Raw genomic sequence first — 21,023 nt, forward strand, 5'->3', positions numbered from 1 at the left:
TCTCTCTCCTCTCAAAGCAAGTAAACCTCATTTCCTCTATCCTCTATAAACAAGCAAGAAAGCAGTGCACCAAAGAGAAAGATAGAAGTGCCTCAGTTTCCACTCCACCACCCATAAGACCCGTGCAAGTTGTTGCTGCAGGCGGTGACAAATATCCATGGATTTTGGAACCGCAAAGAGCCAGCGACAGATGACAAAATGTCTGGAGGCTGTAACTATGGGCTTTCAGTGTACTTTAAGGAATAAAGGGCTAGTCGAGCTAAGGAGAGGTTGTTGCTGAGGTTACAGAGTCATCACTTCAGAACTGGGGACCTTACTGGCTTCTTCTTCTCCTTTATACCCTGAAAGTTGGTTGCCTCAGGCCTCAAGTCAGTGGCTCTTTGAGCATCTGCCCAGCTGGAAGGCCGTCCCAGGCCTTGATGTGGGAGCATACAGACATCCTTATCCTAGAGGTGCCGCTGCCCAGAGGGAGGAGGGCCGCACGCAATGCATGAGAGACCAGGTGTGGGCAGGCAGGTGGTGCCCTCGTTGGGAAGGACAGGAATGTGAAGAAGGCCAGACGCTGTGAGTCTGCTTGTGGGGCACTCAGTGGAGTTGGCAGAAGGTTGTTTGTGACCCAGCTCTGGACCTGAGGGCTGACTGGGGGCTGCTGTGACTGTTGCAGAGGTGTCTGCACTGGTCTGACAAACCACTATGGAGATGATTCTAAAACTCAGAACCCGCTACCGAGAGTCACTGAAGAGCCCAGAATGCTGCTTTGGGAAGGCTGCCACACTGCACTGACAGTTCTGCTTATCATGCTTTTCTGAAGAAGTGATAATTCTGTTCATGATCAGACCTTTCTGTGCAAAGTGCTGCACGTAGCACTGTGTACAACTATGTTGCTGTGATTTGGACATCTGAGAACCAAGAACACAGCTTCCAGCAAAAGGGAAATGGTCCAGGTTCATGGAGAGCAAATGATCAGAATGTACATCAAATTAAGACCAAAAATTAAAAAAAAGTCTATCCATCCTAAGTGTGGAAAGCAGGCTGTGCCTGCCCTCAGTGACTCCATGGTATATAGAACAGCAGTTCTTAGGCTGTGCATAACCTGAGTTATTCCATCTTGTAAAGCTGTAATTTGCCATGAGCTAATCTATTTTGAGCACAGGAGCCAAGGTAGAATGATTCCACACCTTGTTTATACAAGTAAACAACCACCATCTGCCCAGAGCACTCATAGGCATGAAGTGATGACTTACTTTGTCAACTTATCACACTTGCCAGATCATATCAGGAACACCAGCCTCTGGAGCTTATCAACCTCAGCAGATGCAAACCCCTCACCTAAGACCCATAAAAGGAGGAGCCCCCAGGACTGGATGTAGCAGCACTCTGACTCTGTCACCTGGTCATGTGTCAGAACCTTGCCCAGGAAAATCACCACAGGGATAAACCTGGGGATCTGGGAGGAGAGCTGTACTCGTGTGCTTCCTTGTGGTTTCATCACTCCTCGGTCACCTAAGGTGTGCACCTGCATGAATGCACATGTGTGAGGACATACATGCCTCTTACCTCAGAGGATGGGAAAGAGGCCATGCCTTGAGTCTGATTCTGCCATTCCCCACGTGTCAGGTTGTGGGTGTGTCACTGACCTTGTTTCCCTAGTTGTAGAACTGGGAATGGTGATAGGTGCACTTTGGGGCACGGAAGGGCCAGAGGTGGTGCAGGAAGTGCACGTCAAACCTGGGTCTGAGGACTGACTGCTCTTGGTCTAGCTGGAGTCGCACTACCCTTGGCAGGACATTATTTCATCAGTAGTCAGGCACTGGGTTGGAGAAATCAGAAGAGGAAAGCATTTTGTTGTTTGTTAACAGCACTGGGAAAACAGTAACATACTTGATATTAGAACTTGCCACACGACCTGCATGCCAGGTAGATTGTATTATAGTTGTATTTGTCTATAATACTAAATTGTTCTTGTTTTCAAAGCATTATCAGTTTATAAAAATTTGGTGAGAATACTCTTGGACTATGTCCTGCAGCTGCTTGGTAGGAAATCCAAAATCATCAATCCTGTTATGTGAGCTGAGAGGGGAAATTCTTATTTTTTTTGATGAGAGAATTATTTTTACATTGATATTGGGTAATGAAACCTATCACATCCTCATGTTTTTGTGTCTTCGCTGTGGTCTTGGGGCCTTTGTCAAACCCTGTGGGCTGGTAGGGTCATCATTTCAGTTCCCTCTTAGGAGGGAAGATGAGTCCAGGAAGGTCTTGAGTTCAAGACCACTCCTCCCCTGCCAGCATCCTGAGGCTTAGAGAAGGGAGAGAGCTGCACAGGTGAGGGCTGATGTCTTGCTGGCATTGGCAAGGAAAGCTGTGACTTCATAGTTACCGTCTCCCCGAAAAATAACGTTTCATAAATGTCTCTTAGGAAGGAGTAGAAGAAGCATATCTGGTCTGGTTTCTTGCAGAACTGGATTTGTTTTCATCTTAAAAACAAATAGCAAAAAGAGACACCAGGATGGTGACAAAATACTGCTTATTATTCTGAGAAAACAAAAGGGAAGTAGAGTTTAGAACTAAGTGGTCAGTGCATGTGTGTACACTCACACATATAGTGTGACATGGCATGTGCAGGGTGGCAGTGGTGGCATATACACGATTTGTGCATGCTTTTGGCTCTCGATGTATTTAACTGCTTGGTTTCAGACTGATCATCCGTGAGGAGGGCATACATGTTGCTGGGGTTACTGAGGGTCACTGGTGGGGCAGGTCTGGGTCTGAAGCACACTGGATGGGGCAGTGTCTGGGGCTCAGGAGCAGGGGAAGCCAGTGTCTGCTGGTAAAATGTCTTTTCTCTTGATGATCTGTGATCATAATTACTCTTAGTAGGTGACTGATATTTACAATGAAATAATTTTAGAGCAAATAACACACATAAATTAGCAGTCACATTAGTATATCAACTGGCAGGGTGAAACCTGCATATCATCAGCAACATGGGTAATAAACCATTTGCAATATTGCTGCTATTGTTACCTTCTCAGGAAGGAGTGTGGAGGTCTTTTTTTAGTGTATGATTGTCAACTCCCAGAAAGAATCATGTTTGGTGCTGCTGACTGACTGCACTTCCATGGTGAGGTGCCAAAGGTTTACGACAGTGTACATCTTGTTTAGGTCACATCTGATGGTCTGCCGTGATTGGGGCAGTGACGGGAAGAAGCAGCAGGCTTTGTTCCTGTGTCTTTTCTAGCAGTGTCTGTCATCTGCCGCTTCCATGTGACAACTGGAACTCTTGGGAGTGTGAGTCCTGGCAGGAGCTCTGTGTTTGCCCTCATCCCTGTTTCCCCCAGGTCTTCTGTGGGTACTGGGTGTGCACTGTGATGATGCTGGCAGCTGTGTGGCCACTGTCTTGGCCAGGACATGGAACAGTGCTGTGACATTATGGTTTAACTTCCCACATGATCACATCCTGGAACTTTCAGTCCTGTCGTCCACCCTCAGGTGTCCTGAGCCTCTGCTCACTTGGGGCTGGGGAGAGGTGGGAGGTGGCCAGTGGGGACTCCCTAGGGCTGAGATTCCCTGGGGCTGCAATGAGGGGTGTCTTGGGGGTCAGATGGGATCCCAGACATTGACTCCTCTGGCCGCATTTCTACTGCTCAAGCTGCTGAGGCTAGAGGAGCCACTTGCCTTTCTCAGGTCAGGTTGTGGCCATCTGGCATCTGGGCCTACATCTCCCTGCCTCTCCATTTACTGTGCTAGAATTCACTGTCACCATTACTGTCTCTTATCACACTGCTTGTTTCAGAGGCCTTGTCAGGTGAATGAAGACAGTCCTGTGAGTGAGGTGGGAGTGAGCAGGAAGGAGGGCAGAGATGCCAGGTCATGTCCTGGGTAAAGCAGTGGATGAAGATGTGCTGGGAATGGGATTAAGACATGAAATGCTATTTTAAATGGGATTATATGGTTATTTCAGAAAAACAGTCTCTTAGGAGGCTGCCATGGTTGAGCTTTGGGCTCTCTGGCTTCAAGTGTGTGCTCTTCTGGGCAGTTTGCGTGTGACTGGATGGGTAGGGAACATCTCACCTATCTTGCCTGGATTCCTTGGGAGGAAGTAACCTGAACAGCAGCCTCCTAGAAGCCACTGCTTTGTACTCTGGAACATATGTAAGGATGGAAGGGTACCACTTACTTGTGTGAACATTTGATACCTCTGTGCTTCTTTAGTTCTGAGTGGTATTTGGTTTTGCATCTTCTGTAGATCCTGGTTTTGTGTCTCCCCTACCCATATTCATTTGATATAATTGTATGCTGCAACTCTAAGGGTTTTAGACTAACTCCTGATGAAGTTAATGTTTGGAATTTTTTAAGTCACTCTGTGTAAATTCTTTTGGAATTAACAATTTTCTTTTAAGTAGTTCCCTTTCATTCATTCACTTACTCTCCAGCACTGGAGATACCTGGGTGGCCACAGAAGGGGCAAAGGATACAAAGATAAATTTACAGGGTTTCTAACCTCAAGAACCCCATAGTCAAGGGAGGAGAATGTCCTTAAATTGTTAATCCCAGTCCAATGTAGTAAATCCTATAGGATGCCTCATAGAACTAACCTTCTCCAGTGCTGTCAGGGGCATTGCTTGGGGACTTCTAAGTGGGTTTGGTGAATGCATAGGAGTCTTCCAGTTGGAAGAACAGTAGTGATAGCATAAAGCTTTGACAGATGTGCTTTCTTGGTGCTTGTTAAAGCATGTGTGTTCAGAATACACCCAGCTCTGGTTGGCAGCTGGGGCAGGTCCTCATCGGAGTACTGGTCATGGCTTCCCATTTCTTGAAGTTTCCATTGCTCACACCCTCACCTGGCTTGCTCATCCTACCCAGGAAAGATGTTCCCTAATGTCCTTTCTCTGTGTTCAAGATGTCCTCAACACAGGGCGACATCAGCCTTTGCCAGTGCCCCCTGTTGTGGGCAGATGACTTCACCATGGAATCAGCATCCTGTCTTACCTGTGGTGCCATTGACACTCTACCGGGTGGGATGGAGGCATTTTGTGAGCAGTTCTGTGTCCTGTGCATCTTCTCCGGGGTCGTTGGCATGAACATCTGACTCCTTTTCATTCATTCTTTCAGCTGTTTCTCTCTCATGTGTGGCCATGATGCGCACTTCGCTCCTGAGAGCGTGGTGGCCTCTGCATGACCTGTGTACTCCTCCCCCTCACTCTCTCCGTTCTCAGTGGCAGATGCCATTGCCCACCCTAAGCTCAGCTGTGAGCCATGTGGGTCTAGCCCAGTTGGGGAGGCATCTGCGTAGATGGCCAGGCTGATGGTGCTCTGCTGCCACTTAGGAGCCAGCTGCAAAGCATCTTCCATGGTGAGGTAGGCCAAGCACGTGCAGGAGTGTTGCTCTGGCTTTAGAATAGCCCGGCACCATCCTGAAGGAGCAAACCCGAGGAGCCTGCCGTGGGTCCATGCCTTTCCCGAAGGTCTTGAGTGTGCAGAGTTTTTTCCTGTCACTGACACCTTCTCTTCTCTGTCTTTCTTGCCCAGGCTGCTTGCTCGAGGATGGCCTTTGTGGATCGTCTGAGGCCTGTGTAAATGGTAAGTGAAGCTCCTGTGACACTGCTGAGGCTCTGGGCTGCCTCTCCTGCCAAGCATGTCTCCATTAGGCCCACCATGCCTGGAAAGGTGTGTTGATGTGATGCTGTAGACCCTTTGTGAAGGGGCCAAACGGAGTGAATAGAGTAGATCATGGTCTTCATATGCAGATGTGTGCATTGTCTGTGTTGGCGACATAAGAAGCTCTGTAGCAGGAGGTGGGAGAGAGGTCCAGATGGGACACGGCATTGTGCTGATGAGACCTGCTTGTGGCTTTTCTCCTTCCCACACTCTTCACCATTGGCTGTCAGTTGATGAGTTTGAATTCCTCTCCTGCTAGGTAGGACAGGCCAGGAGCATGCGCCTCATGTTTTGGGTGGCTCAGGCCACAGGCACAAGTCCTGCCAAGAGCCAGCTGAGGGAGGCGCTGGGTGAGTTGGTGTTGCAGGTTGGACAGAGTGCTCCTCCTGTTTGATGGGTGGCAAATTTGGGGCATTTTGCACTGTGAACATGGAACAGAGGGGGTTAAACCAGAACCCCCATACAGGGAGCCACGTGCAGGCTTGTGAGGGATTCACACCTCCTGTCTCAGCTTGCAGTTCGTTGTCTCTGCTTTAGTTTGTGGGAGGGGGTGTCACTTCCAGGGTATGCCTGCTGCCAGTTATGATCAGGCACAGGTACCCCTCATACTCACCAAGAGTCTCTGCACAAGCACAGTTGCCTATGGGAGATCACCTTATTGAGGAGTGGCCTTGCAGTCCAGAGCAAGCCCTTCCTTGAGCACAGGTGCTCAGCTCTATGTATATCCCAGTTGGGGGCCTGAAAGGCAAGAAAAAGCCACTCCTGCACCCCATGGTGGACCCATCCCTGGGTTCTAGACCAGGAGTTTCAGACTGGGAGATCTGTGTTTCCTATCTGTCCTGGTGGCTCACATGGTGGCAGAAGGGGTAGTTGCCCTGGCAGTAGGGGAGAATACACTGCTGACAGTCTGGAGCATTCTGCTTTGTGCTTTTTATCTTTGGGTTGGGGGGTGGTCAGTGACCTGGATTGGAAGGCAGGTAGAAGCTAGGTGGGTTGCAGGGAGGGAACAGGCCCTGGCTCCCTCTGGCTACAGTGCCTCTATTTGGCATGTCTCTGGGCTCCTAGAATGTACCTTGTGTAGCTTTCATTTGGAGGCAGCATGAAAACTTTATATTTAACGTGTTATATACCTGTACTTCACATTTTTTATGATAAAGGATACAGGTGTGTGTGTTTGATTTGAAACATACTTAAACCAGCAAAATAAAAGCCATACGTCTGTTCTCCCTCCCCTCAACAAAAAGCAGGCCTGGACGTTGTGCTGTGATTCTTCCTAGATTTTTTTCTTCCTAAACCCCATCTTACCTCCCTAACATAGAATTTTATCAATATTGTATTAATATAGTAACTTTGAATGCTTTGGAAAAGAAGAGCAATTTGAATGTAGATATAAACATTGAGACTTGGTTAATTGTAGCAGACCACGTTTGCTGTGTTCTTGACGCCCTTTTGGTCTAGGACACAGCAGAGCAATCTGCCCATCTCAGCACTGTGTGCCTGCAGCCAGCATTCTGCCACTGCAGCCTGGATGTGTGGTTGCCATGGTGACTGCAGTTGAGCTGGATAGCTGGTTGGGGCAGAGAGGTATGGCCAGGCAGTCACAGTGAGGATGGATGTACTGGCCATGGGGTGGACTGCAGAGTAGTGTCCAGAATGTTTTGTGGTCAGTCACAGCTCTCTCTCATTCCTCCTCCCTTTCCTTGGATTACAAGAGGAAATGTATATTCCCACTATCTTATATGTGTTTTCAAAAAGCCTAACGGATCTTGTTAATAAATGTTAAAATGTATGTGATACTTTGTAAAGAAAATCAAAGGCTAAACATACTTACCAATTCATAGCCATTAGGATGACTATTATAAGAAAGCAGAAAAACAAGTGTTGGCAAGATCGCAGGAAACTGAGAATGCAAATTGGTGCAGTGCTGTGAAAAACAGTATGGTTGCTCCTTGAAAAGTTCCTTTTTGTACCAGGGATTGAACCCGGGTGTGCTCAACCACTGAGCCATGTCCCCAGCCCATGCTCCTCTAAAAGTTAAAGATAGATATACTACAGGAGGTGCCGGGGTCCAGCCCTAGCAGGGGTCGTGGTGGTCACAGGTGAGGGAGTAGGCGTCGGCAAGATGGAGAACAAAGCAACACAGACTCAAGGAATGGATGCTAAGTTCTGAATTTTATTTTTCCCAGCCAGCTTTTTATACATTAAGAGGTAAGCAGTTACACATGTTTTTCCAGAACAGGAAAAGGTCACAAGGAGAAAAACAAAAATATTTTGTATGATCATTACTAGACTAGACAATAAGTATTCTAATTATTCTAGTAATTGTTTACTAGTGATAACCTGTAACTAAACAATAAGACATATTTATATTGAACTGATCATAAAGGTTAAAGCAAGTTCAGCAGGGTTAAATAGGTGTCAGTCGTGTGACTACTGCTGTAGTTAATAAATGCTAGACATTTTAAGCTCACAAATATATGATATCATCTTATACTGTGTGAACATTGAGGAACCCTTTATTTCTTCTGTTTCTGTTTTTCCTTCCTGATGGGGTTGGAATTATTTGCCTACGTGTTTCAGGTCATCTGAGAGTAGTCAACAGGGGATCGGCAGCTAGAATCTGTTTTTGTATTTTCTCATAGCAATCTTGGTTACTCAGAGTTTCATAGCAAATGAGTAAATCTGAAATCACTGTTCCATTAGAAATCTGGTGTTTATGTTCTAACCCTGGTTCTGTTAAGACCCCTATTTTCAGGGAAAACACATAAAATATTAATAGTAAACCTAGACATATTAAGCAAGGAAGGAAGGAAAGCCCGCAACCCAAATTCCCAACGAGGTGAGACTTCGCAAACATCTTTATTACTCAGCAGAATCCTTGTCCAGCACTGAGGGGAATTGCAGGTGGCGCAACAAGGAGGCCCACTTCTGGTTACACACCCAGAGGAACTAAGAGCAAGGACTTGGAAAGGTGCTTGCTCACCCATGGTCACTGCAGCATTTTTTGCAGTGTCTAAATAAAGTGTGAACAACCCTAATGTCCATTGATGGATGGACTGGGAAACACAGTGTGGTCCATAGGTGCAGAGGAGCATTATTCACCTTTAGAAAGCAAGGACACTGACACCTGCTGCAGCTTGGACAGGCCTTTAGGATGTGATACTGAGTGAAATACACGAGTCACAGAAAGACAGACCCTGTGATTCCAGTTCCACAAGGTCCCTAGAGTTCATAGAAACAGAAAGGAGATTGACAGATGCTGGTAGTGGGGAAGGAAGATGAACGTGTTACTGATGGGTATGGAGTTTCAGTTTGGGAGGATGAAAGTTCTGGCAATGGATAGTTGCAATGATTGTACGATAATATAACTGTAATTAATTTCACTTGAAAATGGTTAGGCTGTTAACTCTCATGTTATCATATATTACCACAATGAAAATTGAAAAAAAAGTAAACAGATAATTTTGGTCATTAGAAAAAAAACTGTTTTGAATGTGCCTCTTGAGATAAACAATTTTATCAGTCCAGAAAAGAGATTTCAGATGTAGTTAATGCAGGTATCCTAAGTGTTAGGAAAACAGATTTCAGAGATTTTTAAAGTGGATTTGATTCCTTGGCAATAGCTGTAATAGGACACATCCAAAAATAGGTGAACAAGTTTGCAAAGATTAGGCAAAGGTCGTTCTTAGTCTGGGAAGAAAATGGCGTTGTATGCTGCCCATCAGAACACCAGTCAGCACAGGCACCAGGGGATCAGTTTGGTGGGTTCAGAGGCCTTGTGAGCGCTATAGTTTGTGACCTAGCATCTGATTTATAAAGATAAACTCCAAGAAATAATCCATGGTCCAAAATACTGAAGGAACTTCCAGCACATAGCTGTCCTTTGCAGTGATATTTACATTAATTTTGAAAACAATGAACATATATGTAATACTGAAAATTCAGGAATGCTTTTTTTTTTAGATGTTTACATTCATGATTCAAATATTAGGCAGATATTAAAAAGGAAGTGTGAAAAAAGTTATTTATAGCTGTTATGCTTTAGATTTGAGGTGTGTGAGACAATGCAAGTATCTTCAAAGGTGAAATGATTCAGATCAGGGGAGCTTCGACCTAACTTATGCATTAACCTACAGGAGTGGATTAACTAGCTGGTGAATAGCAGTCAGGTGGGGCACGACTACAGGAGGTGGGTCGCTGGGGTGTAATTTTGGTAATCAGAGCTCACTCTCTGCTTCCTGGTTGCCACATCCTTAGCTGCTTTCCTCTACCATGCCTTTGCCCCATGGTGTTCTACCTCACCTTGAGCCCAAAGCTGTGGAGTTAGCCACCCAAGGACTGAACGTCCTGAGCTAAGATAAACTTTTCATCCTCTGCATTATTCTTGTCAGGTCTTTTGGTCACAGCAATGAGAAAGCTGACTAAAACAATAACATCAGAAAATGCAGATGGTAGGATGTGAAATGAGAAACTCAGGAAAAACTGCATGTGCAATATGATAGGCAAAATATGAGTAGGAGAAAAGGCTAAAGGAAGCAGCCTGGGCTGGACTATGACTCAGTGATATGAGTATTGCCTAGCGTGAGGAGTCTCTGGGTTCATTTTCCAGCACCGTGCACACTCAAATACACTAAGGTGTGAATTGTCATCTCTGGGTGGTGACTTTTATTTTTCAGTTTTCAAAAATTTTCATCTGAATGTGTGTCCATGAAAAGAAGAGAAGTGGGGAGGAGGCCGTTAAAGGAACTGAAGTTGAAAGTTTGATTCCTGAAGACAAACAACTGGGAATGGAGAAGGGCCTGCTGCAGGAGGACACACAGGGATGGCTTGGGACAACACTGCCTCATACAGAGCTGGGACTTGTGGACACCAGACAGGAAGTGAGAGGACCAGGTCAGGTTCCTGTGTGGAGAGAGTAGAAAGCACGGTGGTGGGGACAGTGGCACAACTTCCAACCGGCTGGCTTTGGCTCAGTGGCCAAGGCTGTGACAACCAGCACAACCCAGAGCCTGGGGCTGTGGCCTGGGTCTGTGGGCCTGGGTCCTTCCTGGGACATCACCAGTGGTGGCAAGAGTAGCAGCTTGTCAGAAGGCCCCGTACCCTCCCTGTACCTAACCTGGGCTGAGTTTGACAGTGGCAGGGGCTTTGTCCAGGCCACCAGTGCTCCAGTGGTGGGTCTTGAGCCTCTGCAGAGTGGGAGACACTGCCTGTGTTTCTAACAGTAACATTGTCTCCTCCTCCCTTCTGCACTGGAAAGGACAGGACGTCATAAGAGGACAGAGATCCTTTTATGAGGCAATGTTATCTGACCACAAGGGAATGAGGTGTTAATTCATTCTTCAATATGGGTGACCCTCAAAAGATGCTGAGTTCCTGGATCACAAATATGATTCTGTGTACTGGAAGTATCTGGAAGAGGCAAGCATGGAGACGGAAGTCACTCTGCAGGGAGGCCTGTAGTCCCATCTTAGAAGCCCTGCAATCAACCTCAGTGTGTGCTTGCCTGAAGCAAGCTGGGAGTGCCGTCAGGGCCTGCTTTTTGAGTGGAGGGTAAAAGAATGGAGTCACAGCAGCCAACTGTGAAACCAGCCCAGGTGCCTTCAGCATCAACAGGCAAAGGGGTAAAGAGAATATGGTGTGTGTGCAAATGGCATTGTACTCAGCCAAAAAGGGTGAAATGATGCATTTGCAGGTAAGTGGAGGGAACTGTAGAACATCCTGCTAGGTGAAATAAGCCAGACTCAGAAAGTCAAGGGACAAATGTTTTCTCTCATGTGAAAGCTAGAGAGAAATAGGGAATAAAAAAGGAAATGGAAAGGAGATCAACTAAGTAGAGAAGCAGGTGACCCACAGGGAGGGAAAGGGGAAGAACTGGGGCATGAAGCTGAGCAGATTATGCATGTGTATATGAAGGTCTCACAACACTCCCATTTTATATGTGACTATGATGTGCCAATCAAAGATAGATAAATAGAAGGATGTGCCAATCAAAGATAGATGAATAGAAGACCTATGTAGGGGAGGGAGATTGGAGGAGGAAGGAAGGAAGGAGAAGGGATCGTGCTGGGGATCAAAATGGAGCAAATGCATTTATAAATATGTTAGAATGAGCCCCACTGTTACATAGGACTACAGTGCCCTAAAATACGCGTGGACATGTGCACACACAGTGAATGAGTCATTATTTTTACAACACAAGAAATACAGCCCCAGCTCTGAAACAAAAGGAGGTGTCCCTTCCTCCTAGGGGAGAAGTAATTTCTCACCCACCCTGGGTTTGTGACTGAGAACTCTAAAACAAATGACAAATGTGCAAGAGAAAAGCACGCACATTTATTTAATGTTTGTTTTACTTGACCTGGGAACCTTCAGAAGTAGAGACACCAAGAAACGTGAAGCTGAACTTTTTTGGTGTCCTGGAGAAGTGTGACTGGGGGCAGAGGGTCTGGTCTACCAGTGGTAAGCTGAGTTGGCTCAGCAAGCCTGCCCTTAGACAGAGGGGCATTCCTTTCCTTCCCTCTGGTCCTGGGAGGCCACAGGGAAGAGGGCAGGGTTTTACCTTCTACCGCTTGCTCCTGCTGTTAGCTTGAATGCCAAGGTGGATAGTTTCAGGGTAGGGTATCCTGAACCCTTTCAGCACAGATTCCCAAAATTGTGTTTCAGAAGTTTGCCAGGAAAGTACCTGAAATCATTTGTGACTATCAACAGCTGGAGACACCTGAGCAGAGCTCCTTAGAGGCTGCATCCCTTCACCTTAGCCAGGCCTTGCCGAGCAGCAGGCTTGTAGTTTAAACTAGGCAGTGGTTATCAGACTTCCTCTCCTAGAATCTAGAATCCCCACTGGACTGCTGGTGTCCAGTGAAGAACTCGCAATTTAGTAATTCCACAGTGCTGGTTTTGCTACCTCAGCAGCAGGGTCTATAACAGTGATGGAGCATTGCTTATGCCTCAGCTGACCTTTTTCTCTCTATTATTTTTCTGAGACTGGACTTCACTGTGTTGCCTGGGCTGGCCTCCAGTTCCTGGGCTCAAGTGATCCTCCCACCTCAGCCTCCCAAGTAGTTGGAACTACAGGCACCCCTGCCCCACAGACAGCTGGGAACTGGTTTCAGAACCTCCAGCTTTCTTGCCTTTTTAAGCTGCTGGGGCAGCTCATGATTCTGAGTAAATCCTATTGCTGCTTCCTATTCTTAATCTCCTTTTCAAGCTGACAGTGCTTTTTCATAGTATTCTGGTTGTTAAATTAAAACTTTTTTTTCCAGTGCAGTAAAACAGAATAGCTCTGTTTATCAAATTTGCCACAGCATGCCAGCTAACCTACTAAATCACACGAGTGGTTGACAGACCCAGCTTGTGCCTACTAAACGTAAAAATGAAAAAAAGAATTGAGAATTTCTAACAAAAGTATTTATTTGATCTGCATCCTTTATACCTTGAGAAAGGTTTAGAATGAAAAGAAGGAAGGGGTGAGGTGAGTGCCATCTGTTAATAGATGACATTTAGAATCTGCAGTGACCTTTGCAACAGCAAGGGCTGCTGGTGCTTTTTGGGTACTCACAGTAAGTCCACCCCCTTCTGAGTACCTGCTTGAGCCACCCCATTATTGCTTAATTAGCATACCCCACTTATAATCTGAAGGTGAAAACACTGGCATTTAGAGAAGATAGGTACCTCGCTTAAGGCCGTGCCTCTTCAGGCCTCTGGTTTGTGCCTGGTCAGTCTGATCTCAGATCTGTGCTTCTCTGCTCTACTGCCCCAGCAAGCACCCAGGTACAGCCCTGCAACGTGGCACACTCAGAAATGAGCGAGATAGGAGCAGGCTCTTATGTGCTGCACCCCTCCCCGCAGGAGGTCAGCTCCTGCCTTTGGTGAGGTGCACAGGGTAGCACCTGGCTGTTTATCCAGCAGGCAACTCTGCCTCTGAGTCAACATGCACAGGAACAGGCTCTGAACATTAGGACCTTCAACACCATACTCAGCAGTGCTGGGAGCTGCCACTCTGGGGTGCTGTCAGTGCTATGAGTCTGACCTCCTGGTCATTGTAACTGCCCAGAGGTCAGTGAGCATCTTTGGTGTTGCACTATAATGGACCCATAGAAAAAGAAAGTAGTACTTTGGTGTGAGGGCCACCTTCATCTCCTGCCAGGGCTGTTTGTGGTGGAGGATGGCATCAGGCTGGGCAGGCCCAGGAACTTGGTATGGGAGCTAGCTAGTGCATGGCCCCCTACAAATTATGGTTAATAAATGAGTCCAAAAGACAGTGTGAAGGTGAACTGATCACATTGGCTGATGGTAATGTTTAACACTGCATTCATGTTAATTAACAAACTAAGGCAGTAAGGGTGCAAACAGTGAATTGATAATGACAGTGATGGTAATAAGAATAATAGTAGCTAACACCACATAACACTTGCCTGCCAGGCATTATGCCAGGCACCCTGTACACTCTTAACTCAGTTTCAGGACTCTACACGAGGTGGGTGCTGTTATCAAATGAAACCAAGGACTGGGAGCTAGTCACACATTGTGAGTGGAGCAGTTGGGGTCTGGATAGCCTCTTTCTTATTTATTCTTGAGAATAAGCCATCAGGTTGGTGGTCAGGCCTGGGTCCTGGCAGCTCCTGCTACATGGGCCACTGTCTCCTGGGCAAGCTATACTTGGACATGGTCACTGTGTGTTCTGTAGTGACCCCAGTTGCTGTCCTTTGCTCTGCTGATAGGGTCTGGTGAAGTGATGGTCTTAAGAACTTTTTGAAGTTTTGGTGTGGCATCCAGGTGGGAGGAGGGTGGCCACAAGAAGACCTGTTCTGTCCGTGTCCCTCTTTGATGTTTACTTTCAACTCTAGAGGATGCAGGATAGTCTGAATAAAGATCACCTCTGAGCTACTGGCACATGGCCAGGAAGGCATCTGGGACTGTATCTCTTCTCAGGTTAACTGCCTACTGTCCAGCTGAGAACTGACAGCCCAGACATTGTGGGACCTGTGGAAGCTCCTGTGGGAGCTCCTCACTCCCAGGACAGAGTTATCTGAGTCCATTTGTAGATCAACCCAAGAGCAGATCTCGAAGTCCAGTGCAGCAGTGGGAGTGGAGTCTGTCTATATGGGGCAGAAGCAGGGATCCTGTGGCCTCCTGCCTCAGGACAGTGGCTCAGGCTGGGTGCTGGTGCCCTTCTGTCCTCTGTGCTGCCCACCTGTCCACCATTAGGCAGCTGCTGGTGCCCCTTCTCTGATTCAGGGGCACTCTTTCCCCTGGCCAAACATGGGGAGAGGAATGAGGCAGAGTCAGGGCTCTTGACGTGGCTCTTATCTGACCTATGTGGGGTCGAACAGAGTGACCTGATGGCACTTGGCGTTGTGCTGTCTAGTTCCTTTTCTCAGGTGCTCCTGCAACCTGTGCGGGGATGACCCACAGGACTAGAAGTGTATGGGGGGAAGATGACTGGTATTTCTAGACTTGTTGGCTTTTACCTTAAAGAGTTTGGCTCATTTTCTTACACCAACTTCTGGGGCACCATTGCCCTCCTGTGTTCTTTTAATAACAGGAGACAGCAGCAAGGTTCAGTTTTATAAAAGGGAGATTGTCAGGCATCGGTGTTTATCTACTTTTCTCTCTCAGGTTTATCAAGTAGTGCTTAAAAATAAGTTATGCAAATATATGCATACAGTCTCATTTTATGTGGCCAATTTAGAGATGTCTGGAAGTCTCACTCCCTCTGAGGGAACGGCTGTTTCTAGCTTGCCTTGTGTCCGGACAGTTGTGCTCTGAGTGTTGCTATGATGTGTGCTCGCTGAAGCTCTGGCAGTGAGCATGCTGACCCAGCCCAGCTGCCTCCTGTTGTTGCACTGTCCAGAGCTGCCCTGTGGGCAGGCCTGCGCCTTTGTCCTCTCATAGGGTCAGTGGGTGCCTGAAGACCCCAGTTGTGAGATGCAGCTGTATTATGTTACTGTGTGACCAGGAGCCTGTTCCACTCCCTGATTCTGAGTAATCAATCTCAAAAGGGATGGAAGTTAATTACTGAATTAAGCTGTGTGAAGCTAAGTCTAACTTGGTGGATCAACAGGGAAAACAATAATGTTGAACCTTCAGGTTAATGATGCAGGGTGAGTTATAATGGCTTGAATAACACTTGTGCTCTGACAGCGAGTGCAAGGAGGCTGCCTGGGCTCTGCATATGCTCATTTGCTCCTCATTCTAGGCTTTCCTCTTATCACTTTGATGGGAGGGAGAAGCAGGAAGAGTGTGGCTAGATTCACATTCCCATTTCTGCTCCTCTTACTGAGGAAGCTGACATTGGGTGGTGACATGGTTTCATTCTTTCAGGCTCCCAGGGTGTGTGGCAGTCTCACCCAGTAGAGGGAAGTAGACTGACTCGTGGAAATCAGGGTCATGTTGTTTAGTACCCTCCAGGCTGCACAGATCAGTCCTCTCTCTCCCTGGTGGCTTCTGTGGTGCAAGTCTTTGAGGAGATGGGGGTGGGTCTTTCATGCTTTCTGGGCTGGCAGTTACTGGTAGAGTGACAAAATGTCACATGCTAGTGGCAGAGGACTCTGCCTTTTGTGTTGGCGCTCCTGTGCCACACTGGCATCATGGGTACAGCCTTCCTTTGGTCCTGTCTGATGTGGCTTTGGAACTACAGTGATGAAGCTGGAGAAATAATGTGTTTTGTTGTTCTAAATAAACTGTGAGAGGGCTGCTTATCCAGGAAGGAGCCTCCATGTGGAGCTAAGGAGGGAGCACAGCGAAGCTGTGGTGTCTGGTCCCCAGACTTCTTCCATCAAACTGTCTCAAGGACAACCCCTTAGACTGCGTTGGGATTCCCACTCTAGAGTCAGTTCCCAGTGAAGCAGGACATTCTCCACACAAGAGCTGAGCATTTCAGATTAGTACCAGGAATGGCTACTTGACTTCTCAGACCTTTAAGGGAATGTGGACAATAAGCACAGCAGAAACAAGTCTGGAAATTTAGTCAACTTTTTGTTGAAGGAGCAAATTCAAAGTGTGGCATCCATAGAGCTCTCTTCCATCTTGGTTTGGGTTTGCTGTGGTTGATGAACTGTGATAACTGAGAAGTTTTATGGATCTCTTCACGGACAGGCAAGCGGGGCTAGCACCCACATCCCAAGGGTTCATTGACCTCACTAACCTCCACTCCCAGGCTCTCCCTCTGCCTGAGTCTGGTCTGACCACGTCCTGTAATCACTGGATCATGCTGTCCACCTGGATGTCAGCTAGGCAGAAGAGAAGGGACATTCTGTTGTAAAAGGGGTATCTGGGACCTGGGTAGAAGAAATGAAGCAGATTAGATGATATCAGAGCCTCAAAATGCTAATGCCAGAGGTTCATACTGGAGTAGTTTTTGCTTTGCAGTCTTTCTTTGTTTTGTGGATGCTTAAAATCTTTGGTTTTTAAGTTATTTAAGAGCCAAGTTGGGTGCAGTGGCACAGTCCCATAATCCCAGCAACTCAGCAGACTGAGACAGGAGGATGGAAAGTTCAAGGCCAGCCTCATAAACTTAGCAAGACCCTGTCTCTAAATAAAAAGTAGAAAGAACTTGGGATGCAGTTTAGTGGTAGATAGTCCCTGGGTTCAATTCCCAGTACCCCACCAAAAAATTAAAAAGATATTTTTAGTTGTAGATGGACACAGGATCTTTATTTATTTATGTGGTGCTAAGGATTGAAACCAATGCTTCAAGTGTTAGGTAAATGCTCTACCTCTGAACCACAACCCCAGCCCTAAAAATTAATTCTTAACTTACAATTTATCTCTGTTGACTGTTAGGTAGTGGGGTGGGCTGTGCTGTCCTAGGAAGCCAAGGTTGGAGTTTTACTAAGCTCACTTCAGTTGCCCTAACCTCTTAAGCTTGTGACAGTGCCTGTCCTGGGACCTATATCTGGTTATGTGTTTTTGCCACCTCCAAAGCAGCAGCTGCCCAGGGCATCTGGGAGCTTGCTGGTTGCCATGGAGATTGTCACTCAGGTACTGGAGAGGGAGAGGGCAGCAGTGCACATTCAGGTCTGTAATCTGCAGACTCCTCCTCTGTCAGGCACAGAACACCGGAACGCTTTGTTGGTACTGGAACAGCCCTGTGCTCAGGCCCACCTGCCATGGATGCACCTCTGTTGAAACAGCACCTCAAATTGTTCAGGGAATGCAAATGAGTTTGTGACAGGAAGGGGCTCAGGGTCTTAACATGTTTTTATAGGTCCTCCTCAGGAGGATTCAGCGTCTAAGCTTACTGTGGTATTAGAGAAGCCTGCCAAATGCTGATGTAATTTTGATTCATTTGATTGAAGTGATTGGAAGAGATTAGAAATGGAGCTCATGGAGCGTTGATATTTTCCATCATGACCAAGAGAGTGGAAGAATATGTGTAGCGTGGATGTGCCATGTGGAAAGCACACACAGACTTTCTTATCAAAAAGCCAAAGGATGAATGATATCGCTAATAAGTGGATGATGACACATAATGGGGGGAGGGAAGGGTTAGTGTTAGGGTTAGAGTTAGGGTTAGGGAGGGGGGCAAGTATGGAGGAAGGAAGGACTGTATAGAGGGAAAAGAGGGGTGGGAGGGGTGGGGGGAAGGGAAAAAATAACAGAATGAATCAAACAACATTACTCTATGTAAATTTATGATTACACAAATGGTATGCCTTTACGTCATGTACAAACAGAAACAACATGTATCCCATTTGTTTACAATAAAAAAAATTATTATGTCCATCAAATGGATGAATCCACTGATGAGGTTACAACCCTCATGATCCTGAAAACCCTACTTCTGTACATTGTGCCACTGGAAACCAGGCCTTAAGTACATGATCCTTTGAGGGAAATTCCAGATCCACCCATAATGCTGAGGGAATTCAAGATTGAGCCAGGAGCTCCAGGGAGTTTTCTTCATAATTCATCATGACTTCCTAAGAAGGTCAGATCCAATCTGTGGAGAAGGGAGGTTTTGGAGTTGCCACTCTTCCTTGTGGCTGGCGGTGGTGCTGGGCATCTGCTGTCTTTGTGTTTAGGACTGGCAGGTTTATCTGGGCCACAGATGTCCTTGGGAGGGACCTGGTACCTCTGCCTTGATGCTAAGGAAGCCTTCAGGGTAGAAGGCTTTCTGGTTGCTGTTTTTATCTTCATCCCCTTGGACCTTGTTCAGATCCCTGTCTTCTTGTCCCCCATTCCCAGAGAGTCTTCTCAGCTCATGTCACTTGGACCTTGCTTTCACAATGGCATGTGGTGGGCTCTGTCACATTCTGTGAGTGGGGAGGGAAATCCAGCTGGGATGGCAGGGTGCTGTGGCTGGGGTGAGCTGCAGAGGACTGGTGTGGATTAGATGTGGAGAGTTTACTGTAGGGCAGGCCTCTGGGACTCAACTTCCTTCTGTTCCAGAGTGGAAAGTTTGAAGGCTGCTTAGCAGGACTGAGAAGTTAAGCAGGTAGACTTGGCTGGCCAGTGGTGCTGTAGTTGGGGGCACATGCTTAGAAAGTGTGTCTGGTTCTGCAGAGGTGAGGCCAGAAGCTCCAGCACTGCTTAGTGCCAGGACCCTGCCAAGGAGTTTGCAAGTCTCAGCGGGGCCACACTTCTGATAGCTGCTGGGGGTTGCTCCATTGCCACTCCTGTTTTTTGCACGTTGGTATATTTGCCACAGCTGAGAGAAAGGCAGGTTCATCTAAATCCTCTGGCCATTACCAGGGGAAGAGTGTTATAGAATTCCTGTGGGAGACGTCTCCTCTGCCTGGGAGTGGGAGGATGCCAGGCAGGTCCTTGTGCTGGGCTGGAGTGTGAGCAGGGTGGGCTACAGGTGAATCAAGCAACAGGGAGATGAGGCTGGAAAAGATGGTTGCCTAGGCTGTGGAGAATTCCAATTTGAATCCTCCCTGGTTCCTGGAGGCTCATGGGTGGGTGGGGTTCTTGGATCTGGAGACAGGTTACCTGTCTTTGAATTCAGGCAGGGCTGTACTGGGGTGTCAGACCTGCACCAAAGTAGGAGTCTCAGCCACAGAATGCAGGCAGTGCCTACCTTGTGGGCTTCGTGAACATGAGTGAAGTAACTGAGCAGACACCCCATCCACCCTGGGAGAGTGCAGTGCTGGTTCGCCCTCTCCTCAATCCTCTTTGAAGATTGGTGGCTCATTGCTGCTTCCTGGAACCAGAATGGAGGGACAAGGCTCATCCCTGCTGCCATCAGCCAGGGGTTGTGCTCAGTGTCAGATGTGGACAAGAAGCCTCTGCCCATGACCAGGCTGTGTGCTATCCTGAATTTTCTCCCACCTGAGTTCTGTTCCTGGAATTGGAAGCTGCTCTCCTGGGAAACAGAGCAGCTCTAACTTTTCCTCTCAGCCTTGGAGAGAGAATTGGCCCTGCTTACAGGGAGGCGCTCTCTGGTTCTCTCAAGTCCTGTTCACAGACAGCCTGTGTGACCTCCCTGGCTACCTTCCTGGGCTTGATGGAGGGTAATGCAGCATCCCCAATAAGTCCCATGAGTGTCCTCCAAAATATAAACCTAGAAGCTACTCTCAAGCCCATGCCAATTCCCTGATGCTGCCTTTCAGTCGTGAGAGGGGCCTGCACTTCTTATCTGTCTCCACATGGAGACTGATAAGTCAAGGCAATCCCCTGAGGTATGTGATGAACTTTGGGTAGGGCTGCCTGTTGTCATGCATGATTGAGTAGCAGTGGGTGTGAATCAGGTTGCAGATACTCTTGGCAAAAATAGGTAACTACAATAAATAGATTAAGAACAATCATGAATCATATGATTTTTCCCGACATTATCCTGTTCTCACATTTTAACTGCTTCCTTTAAGATCAGAGTTTTTAAAAAGGTAAATCTGGGCATGGTGGCACATGTTTGTAATCCCAGCGGCTCAGAAGTCTGAGGCAGTAGGATTGTGAGTTCAAAGCCAGCCTCAGCAATTTAACGAGGTCCTAAGCAACTCAGTGAGACCCTGTCCCTAAATAAAATACAAAACAGGGCTGGGGTTGTGGTTAAGTGGGTAAGCCTCTGGGTTCAATGCCTAGTACCCAAAATAAATAAATATATACATACATACATACACTCACACACAAATACATAAATACATAAATAAATAAATGTAAATCCATGCCTCAGTTTCCCCCTCTGCTTCTGTCCACATGCGGCAGGATGTCTTGTCTGTAACATGTAGTCACTACTCCCTCTGTGACTCCAGTTGAGCATTTGCTCACCTGCATTTGTTGCTGCTTTGGGCCTGTGGTGCATCCTGCAGGGTTGCAATGCTGTTGGGGGCTTATGCGCTTATTTCAAACAGTGAGGTCCAGAGTGCAGTGTTTTGTGTAGGCTTTGTTTCTGTTTTTCCATTCTAAAAGTAATACTTTTC

The 21,023-nt window shown here is 47.0% G+C and overlaps 1 protein-coding gene across 4 annotated transcripts in view; it reads left to right on the top strand.

Moving 5' to 3' along the window:
• The window catches only part of PTPRN2 (protein tyrosine phosphatase receptor type N2), a 712,067-nt gene that overhangs the window by 55,933 nt on the left and 635,111 nt on the right, over positions 1-21,023 (top strand). For 2 of the 4 annotated variants that reach the window (XM_079150661.1, XM_079150657.1), the window contains exon 2: positions 5,533-5,583. In XM_079150661.1, coding sequence (XP_079006787.1) covers positions 5,533-5,583 — 51 coding nt within the window. Of the gene's footprint in view, positions 1-5,532; positions 5,671-21,023 lie in introns of those variants that run through there. The other 2 variants (XM_079150659.1, XM_079150658.1) reach the window with 1 other exon arrangement.

This window comes from Sciurus vulgaris, assembly GCF_902686455.1.
Source record: "Sciurus vulgaris genome assembly, chromosome: 8".
Lineage (NCBI taxonomy): Eukaryota > Metazoa > Chordata > Mammalia > Rodentia > Sciuridae > Sciurus > Sciurus vulgaris.